Source organism: Stylophora pistillata, chromosome 10 (assembly GCF_964205215.1).
Source record: "Stylophora pistillata chromosome 10, jaStyPist1.2, whole genome shotgun sequence".
In the NCBI taxonomy this organism is placed as follows: Eukaryota; Metazoa; Cnidaria; class Anthozoa; order Scleractinia; family Pocilloporidae; genus Stylophora; species Stylophora pistillata.
Window position 1 is genome coordinate 14,505,964 of NC_142528.1, and position 24,005 is coordinate 14,529,968.

General features: G+C 37.6%; 1 protein-coding gene across 1 annotated transcript; it reads left to right on the forward strand.

The window, feature by feature from the left end:
• The first annotated feature begins 3,457 nt into the window (after positions 1-3,457).
• LOC111322789 (AP-2 complex subunit alpha-2) lies at positions 3,458-23,115 on the forward strand. Its single transcript, XM_088735587.1, has 25 exons — positions 3,458-3,793; positions 3,982-4,050; positions 4,192-4,334; positions 10,676-10,999; positions 11,989-12,090; positions 12,235-12,343; positions 12,823-12,884; positions 13,135-13,223; positions 13,576-13,647; positions 14,216-14,312; positions 14,435-14,572; positions 14,789-14,896; positions 15,100-15,272; positions 15,660-15,789; positions 16,093-16,194; positions 16,825-16,992; positions 17,406-17,436; positions 17,662-17,827; positions 18,086-18,168; positions 18,401-18,489; positions 18,817-18,941; positions 19,645-19,761; positions 20,259-20,328; positions 21,087-21,221; positions 21,378-23,115. The coding sequence occupies exons 1-25, from the start codon at positions 3,730-3,732 to the stop codon at positions 21,453-21,455; spliced, it is 2,844 nt and encodes a 947-aa protein (XP_088591713.1). The 5' UTR covers positions 3,458-3,729; the 3' UTR covers positions 21,456-23,115.
• Positions 23,116-24,005: the final 890 nt, after the last annotated feature.

A 24,005-nucleotide genomic window follows, 5' to 3' on the forward strand; every position in this document is an offset into this window, starting at 1 on the left:
GATGCGCACTTCTTTTCAGCAACCTCCCATGCCACACACTCTTAGACACTTCTAAGGTTTCCCTGTTTCCACGAAGGTCGCATCCAAGTGTTGTATCATGCAACGTTCTTTTCGCGAATTCGTCATAAACTTTCTTTGCAAAATGTTTGCAATTATTTACATTCCAAAAGTATGTCTTGTTTAGTTCGTCTTCTTCGTGGAGAAACTCAATAAGATCCTTCATGGTTTTGTGTCCGACATCAGAGCTGACTCGAAGTAATGGAGTTTTCCTCTTGTAGTTGTTTACATAATCTAGAACTCCACCATATCCCTTCGACTGTTTGCTTCTCTGAAGAAGAATTACTTCAGAGTTCTTCTCAATGGACCACCACCAGTTCTTTGTTTCAATCACGACGAACTGGTGATTTAAAAATAGCTGACTACGTTGCCAATCAGAAAGCGGAGACTTGAATACCCAAATGTTTAATATATTCTCAGTATAATCGATCAGTAGATCCATGGTCTGAACCAACACGTCATGCTCAATTGAGTAAATGTGACCACGCCCTTTGTTGTCCGACAGCCAATTTTCCGCACTCTTCGAGCACAACCAGTCTCTTGTTACGACATATTCCAGCGCAGATGACGGCTTTTCAGATTTAGAATAAAACCTCACTAGATTTCTCCATGCCCCTCCCGTGGTTCGAGACATTTCTAATTGAAGCCTGAAATGTAATGATCTGGAATTTAGAACAATCACCTTCAACTCCAAGGGAGGTGTGCACAAACCGCTCTAAATAATATGTTGGTGTGTATTCAAGTGAATCGAAATTTCAACCGGCAAATTTTCAGCATATTGCTCTCTAAAGTGTAAATTACTAGTTGTCAACAGCTAGCTTTGTACAATTCAAATGGCAAGCTTTCGGAATCGAAAACGTACTCAAGAAGGCCTCGATTCCTATTTTCTCTCCGATCTAGAGAAACGAAGAAAAATATAATGATTGCAAATATTTAATGGTAATAAGACAGAGTGGAGTCCAGTTCGGTTTGTAATCATGCCGACAAAATATTCCTTCCCTCCAAAGGGGGGTTTCGTAGCTTCGTTGGTATTAGCGCCCAACTAGAATCTAGAAGGCATGGGTCCGAGTCCCGTAGAAGCCTGAATATTTTCAAGCTTCCCTTCTGCAATTGCTAAAATTGCGATGTAACTGCGAGGATCGTTTTTTTGTTTTTTTAGTTACTTACTTACCTTATTTAATATCTGTAAGTTGACGCTTCAGTAGAGATCTCGCCTAGATACTGATGGGTGCTTTACTGTCTTCACTGGTTATCGAATGGCAGGCACCCTTAGATCTTCAGAGGATGACAACTGACAAATAAAATCTTTTTCGTCAGTATATTTACTTTAAGGGTCCGGAAATGACTTAACAAATAAAAAATGTTGACGATCTCAGTCAAAACACGGGTTTGCTTTGGGAGAGCACCGCTCCCGGTCATTTCATTTTAATGTTTTTCATTTCACGCTCTAGATTAAAGGTTTAGAAACAAGACGGAAACTGAAGACAAATTCATTCGTGTTATTTATTTTGCAGAATCATTTTGTAGTATTTTCCAGACACAGTGGGAGATATTTCCTTTCTTACTAACCGGAAGGAAAGAACTTTAACGGGAAAAGAAAAGTATTTCCGGTTACGAGGGGGCGTGATCACTTCGTATCTAGCTTGTGTACAGCCCCCCCCCCCCGCACCTTTCCGACTATCTTTTGCAGGGTGGGGGGCGGCTGTACTTAGTCTATTCGTGGACGGACAAAATAATGGTACTGGAAATAAAATAAATTTAGCAAATGATTCATTCAGGTGTCAGGGGAAAAAATATCCAGCGGATAACACCATTGCATGATTACACTGTCTAAGGATCTAAAATATTTGATCACGAGATCGTTGAATTACTACGACACGATTAAAGTTTTTCCTCATACATGCCATATGCTACATTCACAAAAAAGCCGGAAAAAGAAGATAAGTGCACCGTGTTCGGATGTTTTGTTTTTAAGTTAATGTAAAGCCGTGTTATTCTGATGGCTTTAATGGCCTGACTACATCTAACGATAATAGGCTCCTTACATCTGGTCGGGTTCGTACCAGAGTGTAATGATCGCGATCGTTTTAGGCGAGAGTTATCCGTAGGAATGATAAATGCTGAACTGGCTAAGCTATGATTTGGTTACGACGTGGTCTTACAACTAATCCATGTTTGAGTAGATATTCTTAATCTTGGGCTCCCTAACCCAGTGGCGGATTTTTTGGGAGGCCCTAAAGGGCCCCGCAAGTGTACACACACAAAAAAGAAAAGCCGGCAAGTGTACACACACAAAAACCGCTTCCCCTCTTCCCTTAACTCCAGGTCTGGATCCGCCACTAGAGCCTTCATCAAAGGTCGAATTAAATTTAGGACTTGCTCAAGAAGAAGAAGGATGATAAAAAGGAATTATAAGACTAATTTGTGATCGAAATTAAAGGATTCCTTTACCTTAACTGTTTAATCCGCTGAAATTTCAATAAATCTTTCAGCATAATAACTTGATATCTGCATCACAGCATGGGGATGACTTTAAAACCAATGCTAAATGACTTTTATACTTTCATCCGTAATCGATTATGCAGCACAAGTTTTTCATTACTCTCTCACTGAATACCTCCACCAAGAACTAGAACGTATTCAGGAAAGGTTCATGAGAATCATTTGTCCTGGTATGCAATACGAACAGGCCTTAGCTATTATGAATCTTTCAGCTGTGAAAGACCACCATAAAAATATGTGTACAGCAACATTTCGCAACATAATGAACGATCCTCAGCACAAATTAAGCAAACTGTTATCACCCCGCTATGTAAGCCCTCATAGGTTAAGGCACGAGCGTACCTTTGCTTTGCCACTTTGCAAGACAAATAGACTTAAAAACAGTTTTTTTATTGCTTCGGCCAGAATAGTCAACAGCCACATATAATGTACAAGTTTCCCCTTACGACGAACTACGTATTTTTTAATAATAATAAGATGAATACATGTACATAGTGATTTTTATTTTATATCTGTGAATACGCAATTCAGTTCATGCTGCGAAGTATTTACCAATAAAGTATCTATCTATCCGTCTATCTATCTATCCAAATCACACAAATTCTTCAGCAGAAAATTTACTCATTGAAAACTTCGGAAAAATCATGTTTCATTTCGACCTCCTACACTAATTTTTAAGGAGAAAAACTGTGTGATTCGCAATTTACGTGAAATAATCTTAATTCTCTGGAAAAAGGAATGAAATCTGAATTTTCTTCGCTTCCTTAAGGCCTCGGCAGGTAAAACCGTCACGCAATGAGGATAAGTTATGTTTCCCTACACAACATACTCTATAATTTTGACGCCGGGGAAAGTTCTGCTGACAAAATTCTTATGTGGTGCGGGGGCGCCGTATTCCTGGCCTCGCTCTGAAGAATGTTTGATGGCGGCTGCCATCTTCCGTCTCCAAATTTAGCCTGAGAAGACCGAACATCCACTGTCGCGTTGGGATTGGTATCGGCAGCTAGTTTCTTGCATCCCTAAAACGATATAAGTCGGTTTAAACAGTTTTGGTTATTCGTCAAGTGAATATTTCACGTGCATCGGACCTGAGCCAAGGTGCTTGTGAAGTGGGCTGTGTCAGGTTTTTGAAGACATTGATATTGTGGAACGCTATACTACTCAACCAAGATGCCTGCGGTAAAAGGAGAGGGAATGAGGGGTTTAGCCGTTTTCATTTCTGATATTAGGAACTGTAAGTGAAATTAAAAATTTTCATCTTTCTAAGGTTCTCGGATTTATTTTTAATTTCTTACTTTGTTTGTTGCATTTGACACGTGTGTCTTGATCGGTCGAAAATCAACTAATGTGATCGTTCTCGGCGTTTCACTTCATCGCGGCATTTTGTCACACGCGGGAATCAAACATCTCTTTTTGTTTCAGGTAAATCTAAAGAGGCTGAGATGAAACGGATAAACAAGGAGCTTGCAAATATTAGGAATAAATTCAAAGGTAAGTTTGCGTATTTACTATACCGCATATTCAAATCCAAATAGGCAAGTTTTGGTTAATACCGCATAGAAGCTAATCTTAAATTATTAGAAGATGGTACGTGCTCAGTTTCCATTTCATACTTTTTTTCGTCTTCTTTAGGGGATAAGCAGTTAGATGGTTACCAAAAGAAGAAATACGTTTGTAAGCTTCTGTTTATATTTCTTCTTGGCCACGATATCGACTTTGGTCACATGGAAGCCGTAAATCTACTATCGTCTAACAAATATACGGAAAAACAAATCGTAAGTATTCCCGAGCTATCTGAAAGCGCCCCTTGAAATTATTTTGATTTACGTCGGTTCAAAAATGCTTGCTTTAGAAGTTGCCATGCCCGACCAACTTTAACATTTAACGCGCATTTCAAACTGTTAAAGTATTTAGGGAGGATATTTTCGCGAGATTATACACCAAATTTTGATTCCATTATGGTTTTATCAAACCGCGATCTATTAATATTGATGGAGAAACGAAAGTTCCCATTTTTAAGAAGTAAAACTACATCGAAACTTTTGAATTTGGTTGGGTACTGCTCGTATTTAAAGCTCCTGCACGACTGTAAAGGTGAAAATTTAATTAACAGTGACATGGCTAATGTTACGCGCGACCTACCTATTTCATTTAATTTTTACAGTTATCCTTGGATACTTAAATTTGTTTAACACCAATCAGATTTTGCTCCCTCCGAGAATCGTATCACAGCGTTACTTTTTGTGCATTTGTGTACAAAGTTAAATTTATTGATTCCTTATCTATAGGAAATTACTTTGATTTTACCGGGTACACAAGTTTTTAAAAGTACATGTATGTACGTGTTCCATGCACTTGCACTTTCTTCGTAAATTAAATGCAACAGACCCCAGAAAATAAAATTAATTGTCTTTCTCTAAGATCTTTCATCTATTGTTACAGAGAGTCAATAATTGTGAACACGTTTATGGTAAATCAAGAATTCAAAAGAGTTTGAATACTTTCCAACTTGAAACTTGAGAGCATGAGTCTGGAATTTCCCAAACAGCATATTAGTATTCCATGTCATGTGTTGCCATGCTGGATTTCCTATCCCTGTTCCTTACTTATTCAATTTTTTATTTTGCTTTATTTCTAATGAGTAAGGCTAGGGTAATTTGCATTCACTGAATTTTGTGTATCTTATTTCTGGAATTTTACAACAACAAAAATCTTGAGTCCATTTAGAAGTGGTGCTTATAAAACGTAGCAGTAAGAAAACCCACAATTCTTAGCATTAGGGTCCATCTGAACTAGGATGACAACTGTTTTTGTTTCACCAAGAAATTGTGCCAGTTATTTCCTCAAATGTGACAGCTCAAAATACCAATCTTGTGAGAAATTTATTATATTCTTTTCAACATAGTTTTTATCATTCTAGTGTAAAAGCAGTGTTGTCAGTATTAGAGAAGTAGCATTTATAGCAAGAAAGGGAAATTTCACAAACTAGACATCAGAGATGTCAATTGTACAATTGATATTATAAAACAACAAATCTATATGAAATACATATATATGAACTGCGGTTATGAAACGTATATGTGCACGATCCTTCGCAGTAAAGCACTATTTAAGCAATAGTGAAAATCAGACCTGAAAAAAATTCAGGCCTGTATGGGATTCGAACCACTGACCTCTGCGATACTAGTGCAGCGCTCTACCAATTGAGCTAACAAGCCAACTGGGAGCAGGCCATCAAATTAATTCGACATAAACCCGTAGATGATAAATCAAACAACAAATATATATGAAATACATATATATGAACTGCAGTTATGAAATGTACATGTGCACGATCCTTCGCAGTAAAGCACTATTTAAGCAATAGTGAAAATCAGACCTGAAAAAATTCCAGGCCTGTACGTTCAGCGCTGCAGTAGTAATTCAGCACTGCACTAGTATCGCAGAGGTCAGTGGTTTGAATCCCGTACAGGCCTGAATTTTTTTCAGGTCTGATTTTCACTATTGCTTAAATAGTGCTTTACTGCGAAGGATCGTGCACATATATGATATTATAAAGTTGTATTGATTGTTTGCATCCCATGCTAAAAGGTGACAATTAAACATTATCGATGCTCAGTGCACAGTGGCTAGCTAAAAACTAAGTAAGCTTCTGTGTCAAAATATTAAATGTTGTTGACTTTGGAGTTGAATGCTCATGCCCAGAGTTGGCGAAATTTGGTGAGCCTTCATGCAAGTTAGAAAAGCAAGAAAAAACATCAAGCTTCCTTATGAAATTCAACTCCTACTTCTCCGAGAATCCATTTGAAAAAAAGTTATTGCTTTTTGGTGATAACTGTTGTAGGATTATTCATTGAGAAGTGTGAAGTTTAGCAGTTGTTGAAGCGATGTGTCATTGCTTTACTCATCTGTGTTCATTTTAAGAAATTCACAAATTTTGTCATTGTTATCAGGCAAATTAAAGGTTCAGTCAGTTACTTTGCTTGTGAAACACCATTTCAGAGAAAGTTGCAGTTAGTATTAAAAGTGAATAGGGTTGAATCAGTTTTAAGAGCAAATGTGGCCAAAAATCGAACATTTTCAAAATATGGCGGCAACAGCCAAAAAATCGATTTGGCTCATATTCTCAAGTTGGGTAGGCTTTATGGTGAAACAAAACACTGCATACTTCATTTGGCTGAATATCGATTTATTTTGGAGAAATCGATAACAACTGAATTTCGCCAAAATGCAGCTTTTGAAGCTCAAAATTTCAGACGAATCTTGGAGCGTCACGCCCCGAACTGAAAACACTTGGACTGATAAAAAGTACCAAATCTTGAAAAACAGCACCAATACATGAGTTGACGTCAATTTGAGCAATTCTTGATCATTTATTTACACAATCTAAGTGAAATTATCCGACCTTCTTCTAACAAGATTAAAAATAGGTCAAAAGTAACCCGTTATTTAACTATGTGGTAAATAAAATAATCGACCTGAAAATCTGGCTTTTGGGAGGCAAAGTGTGGTTCTTTTCAATCTCCAAAGGATTTTTTGAGGTGTGATTTAATCAAATTTTAAAGTGCGATTTAATCAAATTTTAAAGTTGGATAAAATGAGCTGATTTGATGGTGCCGTCAGTTATTCGAAAATGTACACATTAACACGCAAACTCAATTGTTTTGCATTTTACATCCAGTCTATAGCTTACTTAATATAATGTCATCTTGCCGTTCATATTGCAATATCACAAAAGGTGATTGCAGTCCTGAAATTGTTGCATTGCTCCCATAATAGCGATATAACTTGGCAGGATAGTCAACACCTCTTGATAATGAGTGTTTACAAAGCGTATCACGGAGTGATACGCTTTGTGTCATTTATCGTTAATGGGTGTCATTTATCGTTAATCGCTGATACCACACTGAGTATCTAGAAACACTTGGGGCTTTGAGTGAGAAGGAACTGGTTGAGATGACAATTGCCTTGAATAGAGGTCAGGATTTTAAATGATTTAGAAGTATTTTTTAAGACCCTGAAAGATTGTATCGTATTTGTTTTCTCTTCCTTACTATTTTAATCGCTATAGATTGTTTGATTAATTACAGAAATTACCTTGAAACTGGCATAAAATGAATTGCAGAGAAAAGATGTGAACTCTGCAACAGTAGTGCGTGCCATTCTTCTTATAAGGATATCTGCTGCTCGTTCAAAACTACCGTAAGAGTGCACTGTGACTTCGACAAACGATCCAGAAAACGGGAAACAGTAATTATACCTCTTCTTGCTTGTTTAAGGTGGATTGAGAGCCATTCCCCTTGTCTTGGTTTTCCGGGCCAAAAGACGAAGTTGACCTAATTCTTAGCCAAGCAACCATATTCTCTCCTCCTGTTAACATACGTGCCATGACAATTTGTCCCTCGCCTAGTGCAAAGCTTGGCTTGGGGTAGACGAGAGGCTCTAAGTTCGAGGCGCAGAGTTCCTTTTGATATATCAAACTATGCTCAATAATATATTGCTATATAAAGCATTGACTGACTTTGGACTTCGATAAGAAGTAGTCAGTCACTTCTTAAATTTGTCATCTTGGAAGGAAATATTAAGGAGATAGGCAAAACGTGAGTTTGTTTACTTTCTTTTTTCTAGTTAAAACTAGATGTCAGTCTTTTCCCAATGGGCATGATCATTCTCGTCTGACCAGACAACAGGCTACTGTTAAATTTGTCATTACGCATCAGCTACGCTCTATGATATTTCGCCATTTAATGCATTGATGGCTTTGGACCCGACCATATTTGAGGAGGATAGATCACTGCTTAGTTGGCTACCTTCTTGGGAAAGAATACTAAATAACTAACTAGTTGAGTTAGTTTCTCAAAGCCACTGTTTCCAAAGTGCAAGTACCGTATTTGACTGATGTTGGTATACTGACTCGCACTACTCAAGTCTGCTGTATCAGCTAGTGCAATGATTACTCGAAGCGTTTCTTGAGTTCTGAGATGTGCAGAAACGGTTTCATTTCCAGTCATGAGTTTTTTTTGGACCACTGCCAGGAAAAGATGAGTGTGAATAATGTGAACGTGTGCTACCTGGGTCGTAGTCTTACTACCGGCATGAGTAACTTAACAGGGCACAGTAGCCTCTGGGGAAGAAACAGTAAGCTGTTGAACGTTGCCTAGTACAAACATTTCAGCGAAAGTCATGGTTTTCCAGGTTTGACCCTTATAAAACTTCTTTTAAGTAAACAAATATTTAAACACTACACTTATCTTTGTTGCACATTTGCAGGGATGCATGATGGGCTATGCCCTTTGCAGATCTTTTGCTCATTTTTTGTCCTAAAATAGGCTTCATCCATCCAAGCACCATGAAACATTCAATTATGATGCATTGTATGATGATTGGAGTTAGATAATTGTTTGCTCCTGTTTTGTATATGTAACACTCAACCTTAGTTCCCGTAGCCATGTGCTTCACAGTCCAATGATTTTTCGTTTTATTTCAGTAGACCTAATTTTGAATTAATTAGCATTATTCCGCACACGCAAAACATGTTTCTGAACTAGTTAAATTCCTCTTACATTTGGTTCATGGTTCAGTTGTAGACTTAGATTTAAACAAAGATCTCTTCGCTCCGACAAAGGGCTAACGCTCGAAACGTCAGCTTTTGTAATAGTTACAGTGGCCAATTTACCACTTCAACTTTGTTGATATATCCAAATTATTTCGTTACTCCCACCGACGCAGCCCCAAACAGTTTCTTTCGAAACTATCAACCTTTAATCATTATCAGGAGGTGTTGACTGTTCTGCCAAGTTGTTAAATCTCTATTGAGGGAGAAATGCAACAATTTTAGGACTGCAATCCTCTATTGTGATATTTCAATATGGATAGTAAGATGATAGTATGTTAAATAAGCTGTATACTGGATGTAAAATGTGAAACAATTGAGTTTGTGTGTGAATGTGTACATTTTCGAATAACTAGCGGTACCGTCAAATCAGCTTGTTTTATTCAACTCTAAAATTTGATTAAATCGCACAGAATCATTACCCCAAAAAATTCTTTTGGAGATAAAAAAGAACCACACTTCACCTTCCAAAAGCCAGATTTTCAGTCAATTATTTTATTTACCACATAGTTAAATAATGGGTTACTTTTGACCACTTTTTAATCTTGTAAGATGAAGGTCAGATAAATTCAACTAGAATGTGTAAATAAAAAATCAAGAATTGCTCAAATTGCTGTCAGCATATGTACTGATGTTGTTTTTCAAGATTTGGTACTTTTTATCGGTCCAAGTGTTTTCAATTCGTGGTGCGACACTCCCAAGATTCGTCTGAAATTTTGAGCTTCAAAAGCGGCATTTTGGTGAAATTCAGTTCTTGATTTTCTCGAAAATAAATCGATATTCAGCCAAACAAAGTATGCAGTGCTTTGTTTCACTATAAGACCTACCCAACTTGAGAATATGAGCCGAATCGATTTTTGGCTGTTGCCACCAAATGTTTGACCATTGGTAACATTCGCTCTTAAGAGGTCACCCTCCCTAAACTACCGAATGACAGCCTAATAGAAGTCTACTGCCTCATGCAGGTTCCTCTGAAATGCATTTTCATGAAACACAAGTGCAAAGTTGAAACACAAGTGAAAAATTATAACATAGGAGCAAATTACATATAGTGCACATGTGCTGTCAAAATTTCATCTGTTTTGATTTTCCATAACGCTTTTCTTATAAGTTATCAACAAGTGATAACTTGATATCTTGTGTAATTTAGTGTAAATAAGCACTTTTCAAGAATAAGAATTGCACTCATCTTACAGGCTTGTGTACTTATGTTGTCTTTGCATATATTTATTTATGTCAAATTGCACTCAAAATCACTTTATTACCTCTACAAACTTGTGGAGCTGCAGCAGTTGGGGTATTAAAAGAGAATTTAATTGGTTTGATCTGCCAAGTTGATAAATACATGTAAATGAAAAATAGTCACTGTAAAGAGCAAATGTAACTACTATTGGCTAGTTTTTCTGCTTCCTTCAACGTGTCTCTGCAAGGATGAAAATTTGTGTAGTATTTTTGTTAATGAGTAATAAGTTTCTTAATAAGTATCTCCTCTTTCATATGCAGGGATACCTTTTTATCTCAGTCCTTGTTAGTGCAAACAGCAACCTCATCAAGCTGATTATCCAAAGCATCAAGAATGACTTGTCCAGTCGCAATCCCATCCATGTCTGTCTTGCTCTACAATGCATTGCAAACATTGGCAACGATGAGATGGTAGAGGCCGTAGGAAAAGAAGTTCCCAAGCTATTAGTTTCACCTGACACAAACGACAGTGTAAAGCAATGTGCTGCTCTTTGTGTTCTGAAACTCTTCAGGCTTAAAACAGATATCTTGCCTCCTGGAGAGTGGACATCGAGGATTGTTCAACTGTTAAATGATAAGCATTTGGTGAGTGTATGGTTCTTTAGTCATTGAAACTGAAGAAATCTTCTTTCTTGCCTTTCAGGGGAAATGACTTTACCCTTTCACTAGCAAGATCTGATTGTTAATTCTCCCCTCTAGTTGCAACACATTTCCTTGTAAATGAGTTATGAGAACTTGGTGTTAGATCAAGATAACTTCTTCCTGAGTATTCTCATTACCTGTTTGCTGGGTAACTTATAGATTGTTTTAGGGAGAATTTACGTGCTAATCACCTGTGCGAGTTAAAGAGTTAAAGAATGCCTTTGCTTGAGGAGGTAACACTGTTTTCTCCATTGGGATAGCTGCTTTTTACCTTTAGAATTAGGTACATATTCACTGGCTAAATGTCATTTTGTGTGTCGCCTTCAATCTGAGATTGAGAGGCTTATATATTGGTTCAGTTAGTCAGTGATGGTCTAACTCAAAGTGGACTTAAACCCACCTTTTAGTACATACAGTCCTTTAAATATGTACTTTTGTATGGTTAATTTCCCTTTGATAAGTACATTAACAAGCAAACATGCAACGGGAAATTGCAAAACCTTTCTGGATGGATTCTCACTTGTTGAAACCACATATCTAAGAATAATTCATCTAGAAATGTGTGATCATCAGTGAAGAGGATGAGGTTTTTTTACTTTTGATCCTTGGAGCAAGAATCTGCAAAAATTTGCTTTTAATGATTTTTTATAATTTTTTTTTTGTACATTTCTGCTTCAGCTAGTAATGTGAGCAGTTTAATCCCTTGTTTTTAGAGAAAAGCTCTGTTTTGCTTCATTTTGAAATGTCTGAAAGTTGAACTCTAGAATGATAGTAGTGTGACTGTGTTGTAGTTCAATTTTATACTTGGTTCAAATTTTATTTTCCTTTGTTCTCAGTCATGTTAATGTTTGATAATGAGTTTAAAACGAAGGAAAATAAAACTTGAACCAAGGATAAAATTGAACTACTAACAATAACTGTTTTCCCACCAGGGTGTGGTAACCTCAGCAGCCAGCCTTATCCATGGATTTGTCCATTATTTTGCTGAAGAGTACAAGGGTTGTGTTCAGTTAGCAGTCTCAAGACTTAGTAGGGTAAGGACTCTATAGCATGCTTTACATTCTTGTTGTTCAGACATCTGTAGTGTCCTTGCACTCTGTAATTCTTTAGCATGACAATTAGACCGTTAGGATTGTCTGATACTTGGATATCATAAACACTGATTTCTTTTTCGATAGATTGTGACATCGTCTTACACAGACCTTCAAGACTACACCTACTACTTTGTTCCAGCTCCATGGCTTTGTGTCAAGCTCATAAAACTTCTGCAGATGTACCCTCCTCCGGGTAACCAGTTCAGATTATTCTTTGAAGCCCTATTGGTTCAGATGTGCCCCAAAAAAGACTGCTGGCAGCAATTTGCCACATAGAAAAAAACATGATACTAACAGTGTACTGTAAACAAACAGATGAAATTATTGCAAGCTAAAAGTTAAACTTGCTGTGTGAAATCTAGCAGGCCTTTAGTGCAGGTGTTTCATTTGGCTTGCAATTAATCAGCAAGCTGCCATGATATGAGTATTTTTCCCTCCCCTACCTTATTCTACTTTTAAAATCCAAGATGGCAGCCATACCCTTTGCATAGAAATACTGAGTGTTCCCTGGCTTAAAATATACCTGCAGTGCAGGCTACAGGAAAATTCAGAAATAGCTTGCTTGAGAAAATTTTTAGTCCTCCTTGGTTGCAGTAAGAGCTAATTTGAATTTATTTTGAAGGAGTGTCTCCTTACTTATGTGTTTTCTCTTTTCCTTTTTCCTCTTTTTAGATGACCCAGCTGTCTTTGGAAGGCTAAATGAGTGCTTGGAAACCATTCTCAACAAGGCTCAGGTATGTATTAAAGTATTTCTATGCAATGTAGTGTTAATGTTACACTATTTTACATTGCAGGTTGTCATCTACATGTGTTACTTCCATTACAGTAAAATCATTAATTAAAGTATTTCTTTACTTTTTGTAGAATGTCTGTAAACATGGTTGGTTTTATAGCCAAAAAAAAGACATTTGAGAAACACAGGAATTGAACATTGGAATTAAGTTTGAGTCCAAATTTTAAGCTCAATGGTTTTTTCTTATGTAGGAACCACCCAAGTCAAAGAAAGTTCAGCATTCAAATGCAAGGAATGCTGTCCTCTTTGAAGCAATCAACCTGATTATACACATGGACAGGTAAATCAGCAATGTTCCTATTTTGCAAGGAGGGCAATAGAAACCTTTCAGGAGAACTCTGGTGTTTCCCATTCCCTTAGTTGTTAAGTTTTCAGTCAAGTAAATCAACAGATTTATGCAATTAGCCTATACACTGGAGCCATTCAACAGGCTGGGAAATAATTTTCCAGAACTCATTAATACCACAGAATTGAGGTTTATTGTGGAACAGGAATGAATTATAAAGCTGGGAAATCCAAGCTTGTGAGTGTCAAATTAACAGTTCTGCCAAAACTTGTTTTCTAGTTGTTGGGTGCCACATGTATCTGATTTCTAACCAAGTGACTAAAGTTTTATATTGTTTTGTTTATAGTGAGCAAAGCTTGTTGATCAGAGGTTGTAACCAACTGGGTCAATTTTTGACACACAAAGAGACTAATTTGAGGTATAGCTGGTTTGGTTCGCTTAGGTGATAACTTTATTACAACCATTCAAACAGCCTTAAATCATTATTCAGATTATATTGACAGATGAGCACACTGTATACTTTAGCAATCAAAAGCGGCTGGAAGCTATAAACAGGAAATTCTTAAACCAATTTTGATATGGTGTTTATTTCTGCTGATGGACTGAGTGACAAATAATAAACTTAGTGATATCTGCTAGACATGCATTTGGAGTGAAGAATGATCTGGTTTGATTCTTTGCACAGATGTAGTGTGGGATTCTTGTGCTATTAAATGTTAAAATTGTTGTCACCAATTATTACAGCATTTTGGTATAATATAATTATATTGGGTACAGTACTCATATCTAATCAAGGCAGCAAAAATTACCAATGTGGAGAAAGGACTTGTGGCTACCAATTTACCTTAACTTTGAAGGTTACCAAAAAAGTATTTTGGAAAAAAATAAGCTTTGAGCCTTGAAAGGGTAGGTTCACTAAAATTGTTACTGGGTGTTCTTTTTTTTTTTTTTTTTTTATGAGTAGCTCTTCAAATTTTTCTGCTCAGGTATCTTGCTTTGGAGGGATTGTGCTTGATGTCAAATTCTGAGTTTTCAGTTGATGCTGTGAGAAAACATCAAGAGACTGTTGTTGGAGCACTGAAGGTGAACAGGACAGATTCTTTAGATATTGGATATTTTACAGATGAAGGTCATAGTAAGGGGAAGAGCCCTAAGTTATTGTTGTTGTGTATAATGAATTTCTTTTTTTTTTTTGGTTACTCCAGACTGAACGTGATGTCAGTGTACGCCAAAGAGCTGTTGATCTTCTTTATGCCATGTGCGACAAAAACAATGCTGAAGAGATTGTTGCTGAAATGTTAACTTACCTGGAAACTGCTGATTACTCCATCAAAGAAGAAATGGTAAAAAAGGCCACTGCTGCATTTCTCATTAGAATTAAGATATCTCCCCATGTTTCCACATAAAATAATCTGTGGGTCAAAAGTTTATGATGTGAGATCATTTCTTTATGTGTTTTGAGATTTTTCTCTATGATCAGTCTTTTTTAAGGATCTCAAATTACAAGGTCTTTTTTTAGGCCAGATTAAAAAGATCTTAATTTTGTTTTCTCTTGTTAGGTGTTGAAAGTGGCAATACTTGCTGAGAAGTTTGCTACAGATTATTCCTGGTATATGGACACCATCCTTACACTTATTAGAATTGCTGGAGATTACGTCAGTGAAGAGGTATTGATAAGTGTCTTTATTTTCCACTATATGTAGCCTCTTTGGGAGATTCCCAGTTTCTTAGAGGTGAACACATTCAGCTCTAAATTGATTTTCATGGGTAGTTTTATCGTTTTGTTAGCAGTGATGACTTCTGAATGCTGTATAGTAATGCGAGCTGTTGTTTGATCTACAACTTTTAAGTTTAACAATATTTCTTGTAGGTTTGGTTTCGGGTTATCCAAATTGTGATAAACCGAGATGATATCCAGGGCTACGCTGCAAAGACAGTATTTGAAGCATTGCAGTCTCCGTCATGTCATGAGAACATGGTCAAAGTTGGTGGTTACATCCTTGGAGAGTTTGGCAATCTTATTGCAGGAGACCCCAGGTCAAGGTATGAGTTTCAGCTGTTACAATTGTCTTTTTTTTTCAGATTCCAGGCTGCAAGGTGGCAATGGAAATGGCTACGATACTCAATAATGTCCAGTCTTAAACACTAATTTTTTCAATTTAAACCATGTGATGTAATAAGCATTTAAAATCAATGCAAATACCAATTATCATACCAATTTTTATATTCATTTGTTATTTTTCTTTGTGATTTTTCATTTCTATATTTTCAAATTCTACAGTAGTCACTTTCTGTATACATTTTCTGTTTTTAGATTTTGCCACCCCTTCCTCTATTTGAACTGTTTCTGTGACACTGAAAGTTAGCTTTTTCAAAATTTTGATTTGTTATTACGATCCCCTCACTCACTTTTTATTTTCTTTCTTCTAGTCCAATGGTTCAATTCAAGCTGCTACACAGCAAGTTTCCACTTTGTGCTTCCTCCACAAGGGGCCTGCTTATGTCGACATACATCAAGTTCATTAACCTCTTTCCTGAGATCAAAGGACACATCCAAGAGGTACAGAGAGAGCTCTTGACTTGTTTTGTGTAAAATGTGGCTCCTGTTGCAACACTATGCTGTTTTGGTTCTTGAAATTATTTTTGGGAATTCTTGGAAAAATAAGTGAAATTTAAAGTTTTGTTCAACCTCTTCATATTTCTTCTAATTTTTTATATAGCCACTCGCAGCTACTCACCAGAATTTGTTATTTCATCGGACAAATATGGTTTAGAATTTGGCGGCAGAACAGGGCTGAAAATTTCCTTCTGTGGTAGGAACTTAGAGTAACCCATGTTAATATGTTATTTTTTGTCCTCTTAGATTATGCGCAGTGATACCAATCTCAAGAATTCAGATGCTGAGATCCAGCAAAGAGCTTTGGAATACTTAAAGCTCAGTACTGTTGCATCTCCAGATGTTTTGGTGAGGCTTACATTTTGAGGTTTTGTGAGGATAACAATGGGTTGTTTCTGTTTTACTTTTTAATTTTTTCATTGAAATGACTAGTGATGATGAGACTTTTTCCACTTGAAGAAGTCTTGTACATATATCTTATTAACCAAGTGCAAGGGCCGTACTGGGAGAATATCGGCCCGAGGTCTTGACAGTACGGACCGAGTGCAGCGAGGTCTGTACAAAAAAGGCCAAGGGCCGATATTCTTCCAGTACGGTCCCGAGCAAACTTGGTTAATAAGAGATTTATTATACTACTGAAGTTCAAAGGGACACAAGTGCGGTATCATTCGGGACCATTCGGGACAGTGCCCGGTCCAATACTGAGAGAATATTGACCGGCAATAGAACATTTTGATCGGTTGGTTTTAGTTATTGGCCATCTGACTGCCCGAGTGGTGTAATAATGTCCTTTACACAGTTGGTCCCTTGCTTACTGTTCTCTATATTGATAAAGAGTATGACTATAGAATAAACACATTTCGTTTAAGAAAGCAAGACTCCAGTTCAGTGTTACTCATCCCATCTCACCCTTAAATCTATAGAGCTCTTTTCACTTTGTCAAGGAGTGATTGTTTTCCTTTCATTTTCTCATCATAGGCTACTGTTTTGGAAGAGATGCCACCATTCCCAGAACGTGAGTCTTCCATCCTAGCAAAACTGAAGAAAAAGAAGCAGGAGAAAACAGGAATCATTGAGAAAGAAGAGAAGAGTGAACCAGTAGAAAAACCAACCACCAACGGCCAGGTTCCTGTTGCTATAAACGAGGTATACATGATGTCTGACCGTTTTAAAAGTCCATGATTATGACAATAATTAATTCAGAAAAAAGGAATAGAAGAACAGACCCAATATAATTCAGAAAGAAGGTACATTGTAGTAATAATACATTGCATAACAAAATTCAAGTTGACACTTTCATGATGGTTAGAGTGCTGTTCAGACAGTAAATAATGCTTTTTTATCTGGGAAAGCTGTTGACTGGTATGTATTTCAGGCTTACTGAGATATCATTCCTTGGAAGATATGCTAAGATAGCAACTAAAGTAGTTGTTTTCAATGTTTTCTTTTGTCTAGAAAGATACTTTTTTTATATAATTTTTTATTAGTTTCGTAAACTTGCCCGACCTTTCTCGTTCTAAATTGACAACAAGGAATAAAAGAACGATTTTTCATTTCAGACTCCTGCACCCAATCCCGCCCTTCAACCAGGTAGTATGTTATTGTGTTTTATTCAATTTCTATCTCTTTTAACTGCTGTCAAAACATTTATTCTTAAACACTCCATTAACCTGTGGTAACTTGCTTCTAATTACTCCATTAACCTGTGGTCATTTGCTTCTAATTACCTCTAACCAATTAGATGTCATTCCACTGTTGAAAAAAAAAAATGGTGTAAAAGTTTAATTGGGCATTTACCAGGCTCTTTTATTGTAGACCTCCTGGGTACAGAGACAACAGTTTCAAAGCCAGTGACAAATAACTTTGGACCTCCCGAGACAGGAGGAGGTGGTCTCCTAGTAGACGTGTTTGAGATGCCTGCGACCCCCGTAGCAGGAAGTGCTCCATCCATCACCCAAGGCGCAGAGGAGAATATCAAGAAGTACGTTTCCGTATGATCAACAAATCCTCTCCACTGTGCACGGTCAAGTTACTGACCTTCAGCAGTAACAAAATGGGGCTCTGTTTACATCTTTGATCAACCATTGATAAACAGGTCGCACTAGGGAGGTGGCCATTATTTTGAAGTTGTGCACATATTTGTTTTTTGACTTGTCTTCTTTGCAATACAAAACTACTTTAAGCGGAATTAGCTAACATTATGGCAGACTTGTTTAAACAAAACTTTGATTTTGGACAGATTTGTGTGCAAAAACACTGGGGTTCTTTTTGAAACGGACATCTTACAAGTCGGCATCAAATCGGAATTCAAAGACGAGAAAGGTAAGCAACTGGGCTGCTGTGAAGATTTGACTTTTCGATGAAGATTACTTGAGTCCGTTTCTGCTGTTCAAGTAAGTTGTCTTCCAACAGTCCAAAAGTGGCCACAGAACTTCAGTTCAACAATATAACTATCGTATGTCGATCTTCGTATGCGTCGTTATTTGTTTATTCTGTTTTTCATGTCCTTTTTTCTTTGTCCTAACGTGTTGTTCTTTTTTTTTTCTCCTGTCAGGGGCTCTTGGTGTGTTCTATGGCAACAAGACCTCATCCCAGTTTGTTTCTTTTTCTTCTATGGTTCACCTGCCGGGAGATCTTAATACCCATATCCTTTCGTAGGAAATCTTGTTATTACTGAGTTCATGATTGACGTTTACGGCAAAGGCAAAAATGAGCTCAGAGTTTTTCTCACTTTGTCTATTCTCCCTAGACCAGAAAGACTCAACCATGGACCAACGTATAATAGCGTCATACATACGAATACTCTAAGCTGGGATTTATTTGGTTAAGATTTGTTTAAAGAATTAAACCTCTCGGAGCGATTCAAGATCCTCATTCCACTAAACATGTCAATGACTAAATTTATTTCTAAATAATTATTAGACGTACAGGTACGTTCGCACGTCAAGTTTTCTTCCTTGACCTTGTTCACGCATCAGAGTTGACACTATATCTCCTCCAAACATTGTGGAAGGTGGAGCTCAAGTCAAACAAATGATAAATATAGAATGTCTCTCAGAATTCAAAGATCATCCAGTCATAGATCTTCAATTCAGGTGTGTTTCTCTTTGCATTTACTTGTAGAGGTGGTTATTGATTTATGGTACACAACCTATGTATCGTACATGACAGTTTTGAATCTGACTGGTCGAGAAAATGGTTTCCTGGACTAAACATTAAGCGATGCAAGGCAAAACCAGAGAAACCCCGAATGAATGTTGGCTCTCAATTGAAAAGGGCCGTAATGACAAATGCCAAAGGGATTAGAATAGACCTAAGAGGAACAACGATGATTGTGGGGTTGAAAGCTAAAAACACCGTTATACGGCTTACAAGAAACGAACTTTTCAGACTAAGGTTACATGTTTTCACCTCTCTCAGGTAAATATAGCAAAATCTGCTTTGTCTTTCTCGGTTTCTTTTTTGGCCGTATTATGGACCTTTCATAGTGTTTGGCTTTATTACTATTTTTTATGTACCTGCTAATCAGCCTTTTTGGCTTTGTTTTAGAGTGAAAATTCTATCCTTTTTTGTTCGTGTTATCGAATCGAGAAAGACTACTTTACTTGAATAATGAGACTACGTTGCTATTAGGCCAGCCGTTTATGGATAGAGTTTATTTTTAGCCAAAAATACGTTGGATGAGCCTTAGTGAATTAGTAGGAATGTGTAGCTAGGAAAAGTCTCTAATTAAAATGTACAGATATTTTCTTACCACTTTTGGAATAAGCAGTTTTCTTTTTACTTTTCTCTTTTTAGTGTGAACGGCATGAGCCAAAGAATTGTCCTTCCACTTCCACTGTTTCCTTCCAAGTTCTTCGCGCCGACCGAAATGAACTCGCAAGACTTCTTTTCCAGATGGAAACAGTTGGGAAAGTAAGTAGATTCTGTAACAGTAGCTATGGATCTTCGCCGGAATTGAGAATGAGAAAATGGAAAGAATTAGCGCCAAACTGTATTTGTTCAATGGAACAGGGGACACCCCCAGGACTCGAGTAAGTTTCCTTAAAACGAAAGTTATAGGAGCATTATTTTCAGGTGGAACCAAACGTTTCTGGCTCCCGAGTACCAAAACAGAGGTATTCCACTGTAGTAGAATGCTCTATTTAAAAGCGAAGAGATGTTCTTCAAAGGTAAATCGCATGCCCTCTAAGGTCAGGGTCGGCGCTTCTACTAATTATAACACGAAGCAGTATCTGAATAAAGGATGCTAGCCGCTATCTAAAAAGGCACAGAATCAGCCCCGTTTTAGCCTTACCTTTTCATGTAAAATGGCCTCATTTGTTAGGGTAATCCACAGGTCCTACTTGACCTTTTTCTTAGTATTGTTTTCTGACCCAGTTTAAGTTTTTATTCCTGATTTCATGTTTCAGCCCTGATCAAGAGTGCCAGCAGATTTTTAAGGCTAAGTTTTCAATTGATACAGAGACAATTTCTACAAAGGTTAGTGATTAATATGCGACCCTTCCTTCTGAGTTTTTGGTTTCCTGTCTGTGTAGTTCCTTATGAGCTGTTGCAAATCTTTAACAATTCACCGGGGGGGAGGGGCAGTCACTAGTATCACTGGGCATCTGCCAATAGCATGAAAAGGAAACCTGCGTGAATTTGAGTGATAGATGAACAGGACGACAGGAAAGCAGACCACAGTATATAACTAGTGGAGATTGGAGATTGGAGATAAGTAGAATGAACGAGAAAAGTAGATTCAAACGTGCATTGAAAAAAAAAAAAAAAAATGGAGGGAAAAGCAAAAACGCACCACAAGTAGACAATTTGGAAAGTTAAAACAGGACAACTTGAACTGGTGGAATGTCCAAATCTAAATTTGATTCAGGTTGCTTCAACTACACATCTAACCATCTTCTCAGGATTAGCCTCACTCGGACGATTAGCTTCACTCGGAGGATTAGCCTCACTCGGAGGATTAGCCTCACTCGGAGGATTAGCCTCACTCGGAGGATTAGCCTGACTCGGAGGATTAGCCTCACTCGGAGGATTAGCCTCACTCGGACGATTAGCCTCACTCGGACGATTAGCCTCACTCGGACGATTAGCCTCACTCGGACGATTAGCCTCACTCGGACGATTAGACAACACCTTCGAACAAGTTTTGTAACTTGCGCAATTTCTGTCTGCAGCATCATAAAATTCCTATGTTATTGCTATCTTTTTGTGATAACTTTTTGTTTGGTGTCTTTCAGCTCGTTGGGTTTGGAATGTCCCTACTTCAGAATGTAGACCCTAATCCGGAGAACTTTGTTTGTGCCGGTATTATTAAAGGATCATCCGTTCAAATAGGAACACTGCTTCGACTAGAACCTAATAGACAAGCACAAGTAAGCAGAAACCTTATAAAATTTTCCTTTAAAAGTTTGGAAGTGTCGAAGGTTAAGCATCTGCTAAGTGGGTAATCGCTAGGCTTAAAATTCTCTTCAAGAGTTTACGATGCGGAAATGTGACCTTCTAACAGAGTGATTGCACTTCCTTTTCAGATGTTTAGACTGACAATAAGAAGCTCAAAACCACATGTGGCCACAACCCTTGTAGAGTTATTGGTAGACCAGTTTTGAACCAGTTTTTCCAGGTAGAGAGATCCGCATGGTGCATCTGTCATAATACAGTGCATCTGGGGTAAATACGACTTTTAATGAACCATTTGGGAGATCATTCTAATCAACCCATCTACCTCAACATCTCCTGATGCCTTACATTTGTTGTAATAGAGCTTTACCAATGACATTAGACTAAAATTAAGTTTTTGATGCAACACTTTCTCTATAAACACCGTGAATCTCTAGCAGTGTTCTTTAGCCAATCAGAGCGGGAAGAGGGCGACATCATTTCCTGTGTTGTGATTGGTCAAGTCTTCTGTTTCAGCCGTGCTTCACTGATCTAGTTGTTGGTTGTTTTCCTTTTGCTCAGTTAAGCAAAGAAGGAAAAATTAACAGCCAAGCAAGTAAGATATGATTATCTAGCGTGCGCTTTTTCTAAGATTGTGAGCCTTTAAGAGAAAACAGTCAAAGGAATTTAGTCCAAACGATACAGCAAAGTGCCAGTTGGACGATGTACCGTAAACATTCTAACAAGCCGCCCCCCCCCCCCCCCCCAAAAAAGTGGTAAGTGGTAGCAGTATTGTCATTAGTTGCGTTTTAGTAAATTTGGTATGCTTTTTTGCGTTCAAAATACAACACTTAGTTGTTTTTGAAAGCCTGTAGTGGTTTCCATTTAAAAATCGTAGGTTTTCAGACAGAGAAAGAAATTCTGTAGTGAGGTTTTGTTAACTCCCCTTTCCCTCTCCCTCCCCCGCCTTCTTCAATAAGGCTCCTGTCTGAAAGTCGTTGCAAATTGTTATGCCCCAAGGACTTATAAGAGTGTTTGCGGTAGTCCTTGACTTGTCTTTTAAATCTTCAAAGAGGATCTGCCAAAAGCAAGAGTTGACCCATTTATGCAGATGAATTTTCCTCTCTCTATCACTTCAGAATTACAATGGCAATCAAAGAAGGTGGCATTGTTGAGCTAGAATATTGCGCTCATTACAAATATTCTAAGTCAAGGATAAAACTCCACATGTTTTGTACCTCGCTGGAAAGCGTGTAATGACGAGCATTGAATGATGATAAAGCAGCTAGTATTTGGCCAAAAAAGCAATGGTTAAATTGTCTTTAAAACTTTCACTTGCATGCGTAGTTGTTAGTGGTGTTTATATTCCAATCTCAACTATTACACCAGTTTTTTTTATTTTTTTTTTCTGTAAGGATGTACGATTAAATATTATTGCGATATGAATAAATTCTTTTAGCTAGTAGGTAACAATAATTATAACTGAACGGTCAACTCTTCGCTGTATTCTCGATCCCTTCTGGCTTGTAAATTTAAAAGCAATGTATCAAGCATTAATTTTTTTTTTTTGATCGTAAAAAGCGTATCTCATAGTTTTAGTTAAGATGGCTTGTGTTTGCGGAAGTAATACAGTTTCAAGTAAAGATTAGTGTGGATAACGGGGATTGTATTATATGATCCAAAGTTGTGAGGTATTTTACTCTACCAGTGACTAAGATTACTAAAGCAAGCTTTTAAGAGCCTGCCTGTATACACTTAGGAATTTTTTATAAGAAAAAGAAAGGACAAAAAGAGACGAGAACGATGAACATTTAACAAACCCAAGTACTAGGCATGTAGCTGCCGAACTAATGCCTGACGCAAAATAAAAGTATCAAGATGGTTACTTTCCTACTCGTGTTACTCTTTTTATAACGCTACTGTCGTCATTTCGTCCTGATTCGTCACCTACTGGTTATTTAAAGGTGATGAAGGATTGGAAAGAATTTTTTTTTATTTTATTTTAATGAGTGGTGGGGGGAGGGGGGTGGGGTGATTGTGTAGCCAGGTTGTAAACCGAGAAAGACAATCGAAAATAGACTTGTGTTCAGTCGTTCATTGGTGAAGTGGTGGGAGTATTGACTTCAGTGCTGAATAATTGCTGAATAAGTATCGAGTTCTAAGTAAACGAGAATAGACTTGTGTCCAGTCGTTCATTGGTAAAAGGAACTGGTACAGGGTTTGAGTTCTTTATATGTTCGCTACCTATTTAATTCGAGTTCGCTACTATCGAACTAAAATTTCGCGAAACTAGACTAAATCAAAAACTAATCCAATCGTACCTACCCAACTCGACGCTTCTAGACGACGCTTCTTTGTTACCGCTTAAATAACCGTTCGCCACTGAAACGTATGAAACCGCTGAAATGTTCGTGCCTAACCTTTATTCGGCGCCTCTGGCGCAAAAAACTGAGTAATCGCCACCAAAACGTATCAGGTGCTTTGTTGTGATTCAATAGCTAGGATCTTGGGTTTATCGTTGAAGTAAGCCATAAGGGTTACCAAGTTCCATTCAAAGAATGCTTGATTAGATACAATGTATATATGAAGTTCATGTACAGTAAATGGCTTGAACCCGGGGGTAACATGTGAAGGTGTAGTCTGATCGTCCGGGTGAGTGTAGTCCTGAGGACTGTTGTCGGTGGTAGTGACTGACGTTTCGACAACCTGTGCGGAAGTCATCATCAGAGTCAAGTGAATGATTGTTGTCAGTACTGACAACAATCATCGCAGTAGAGAGC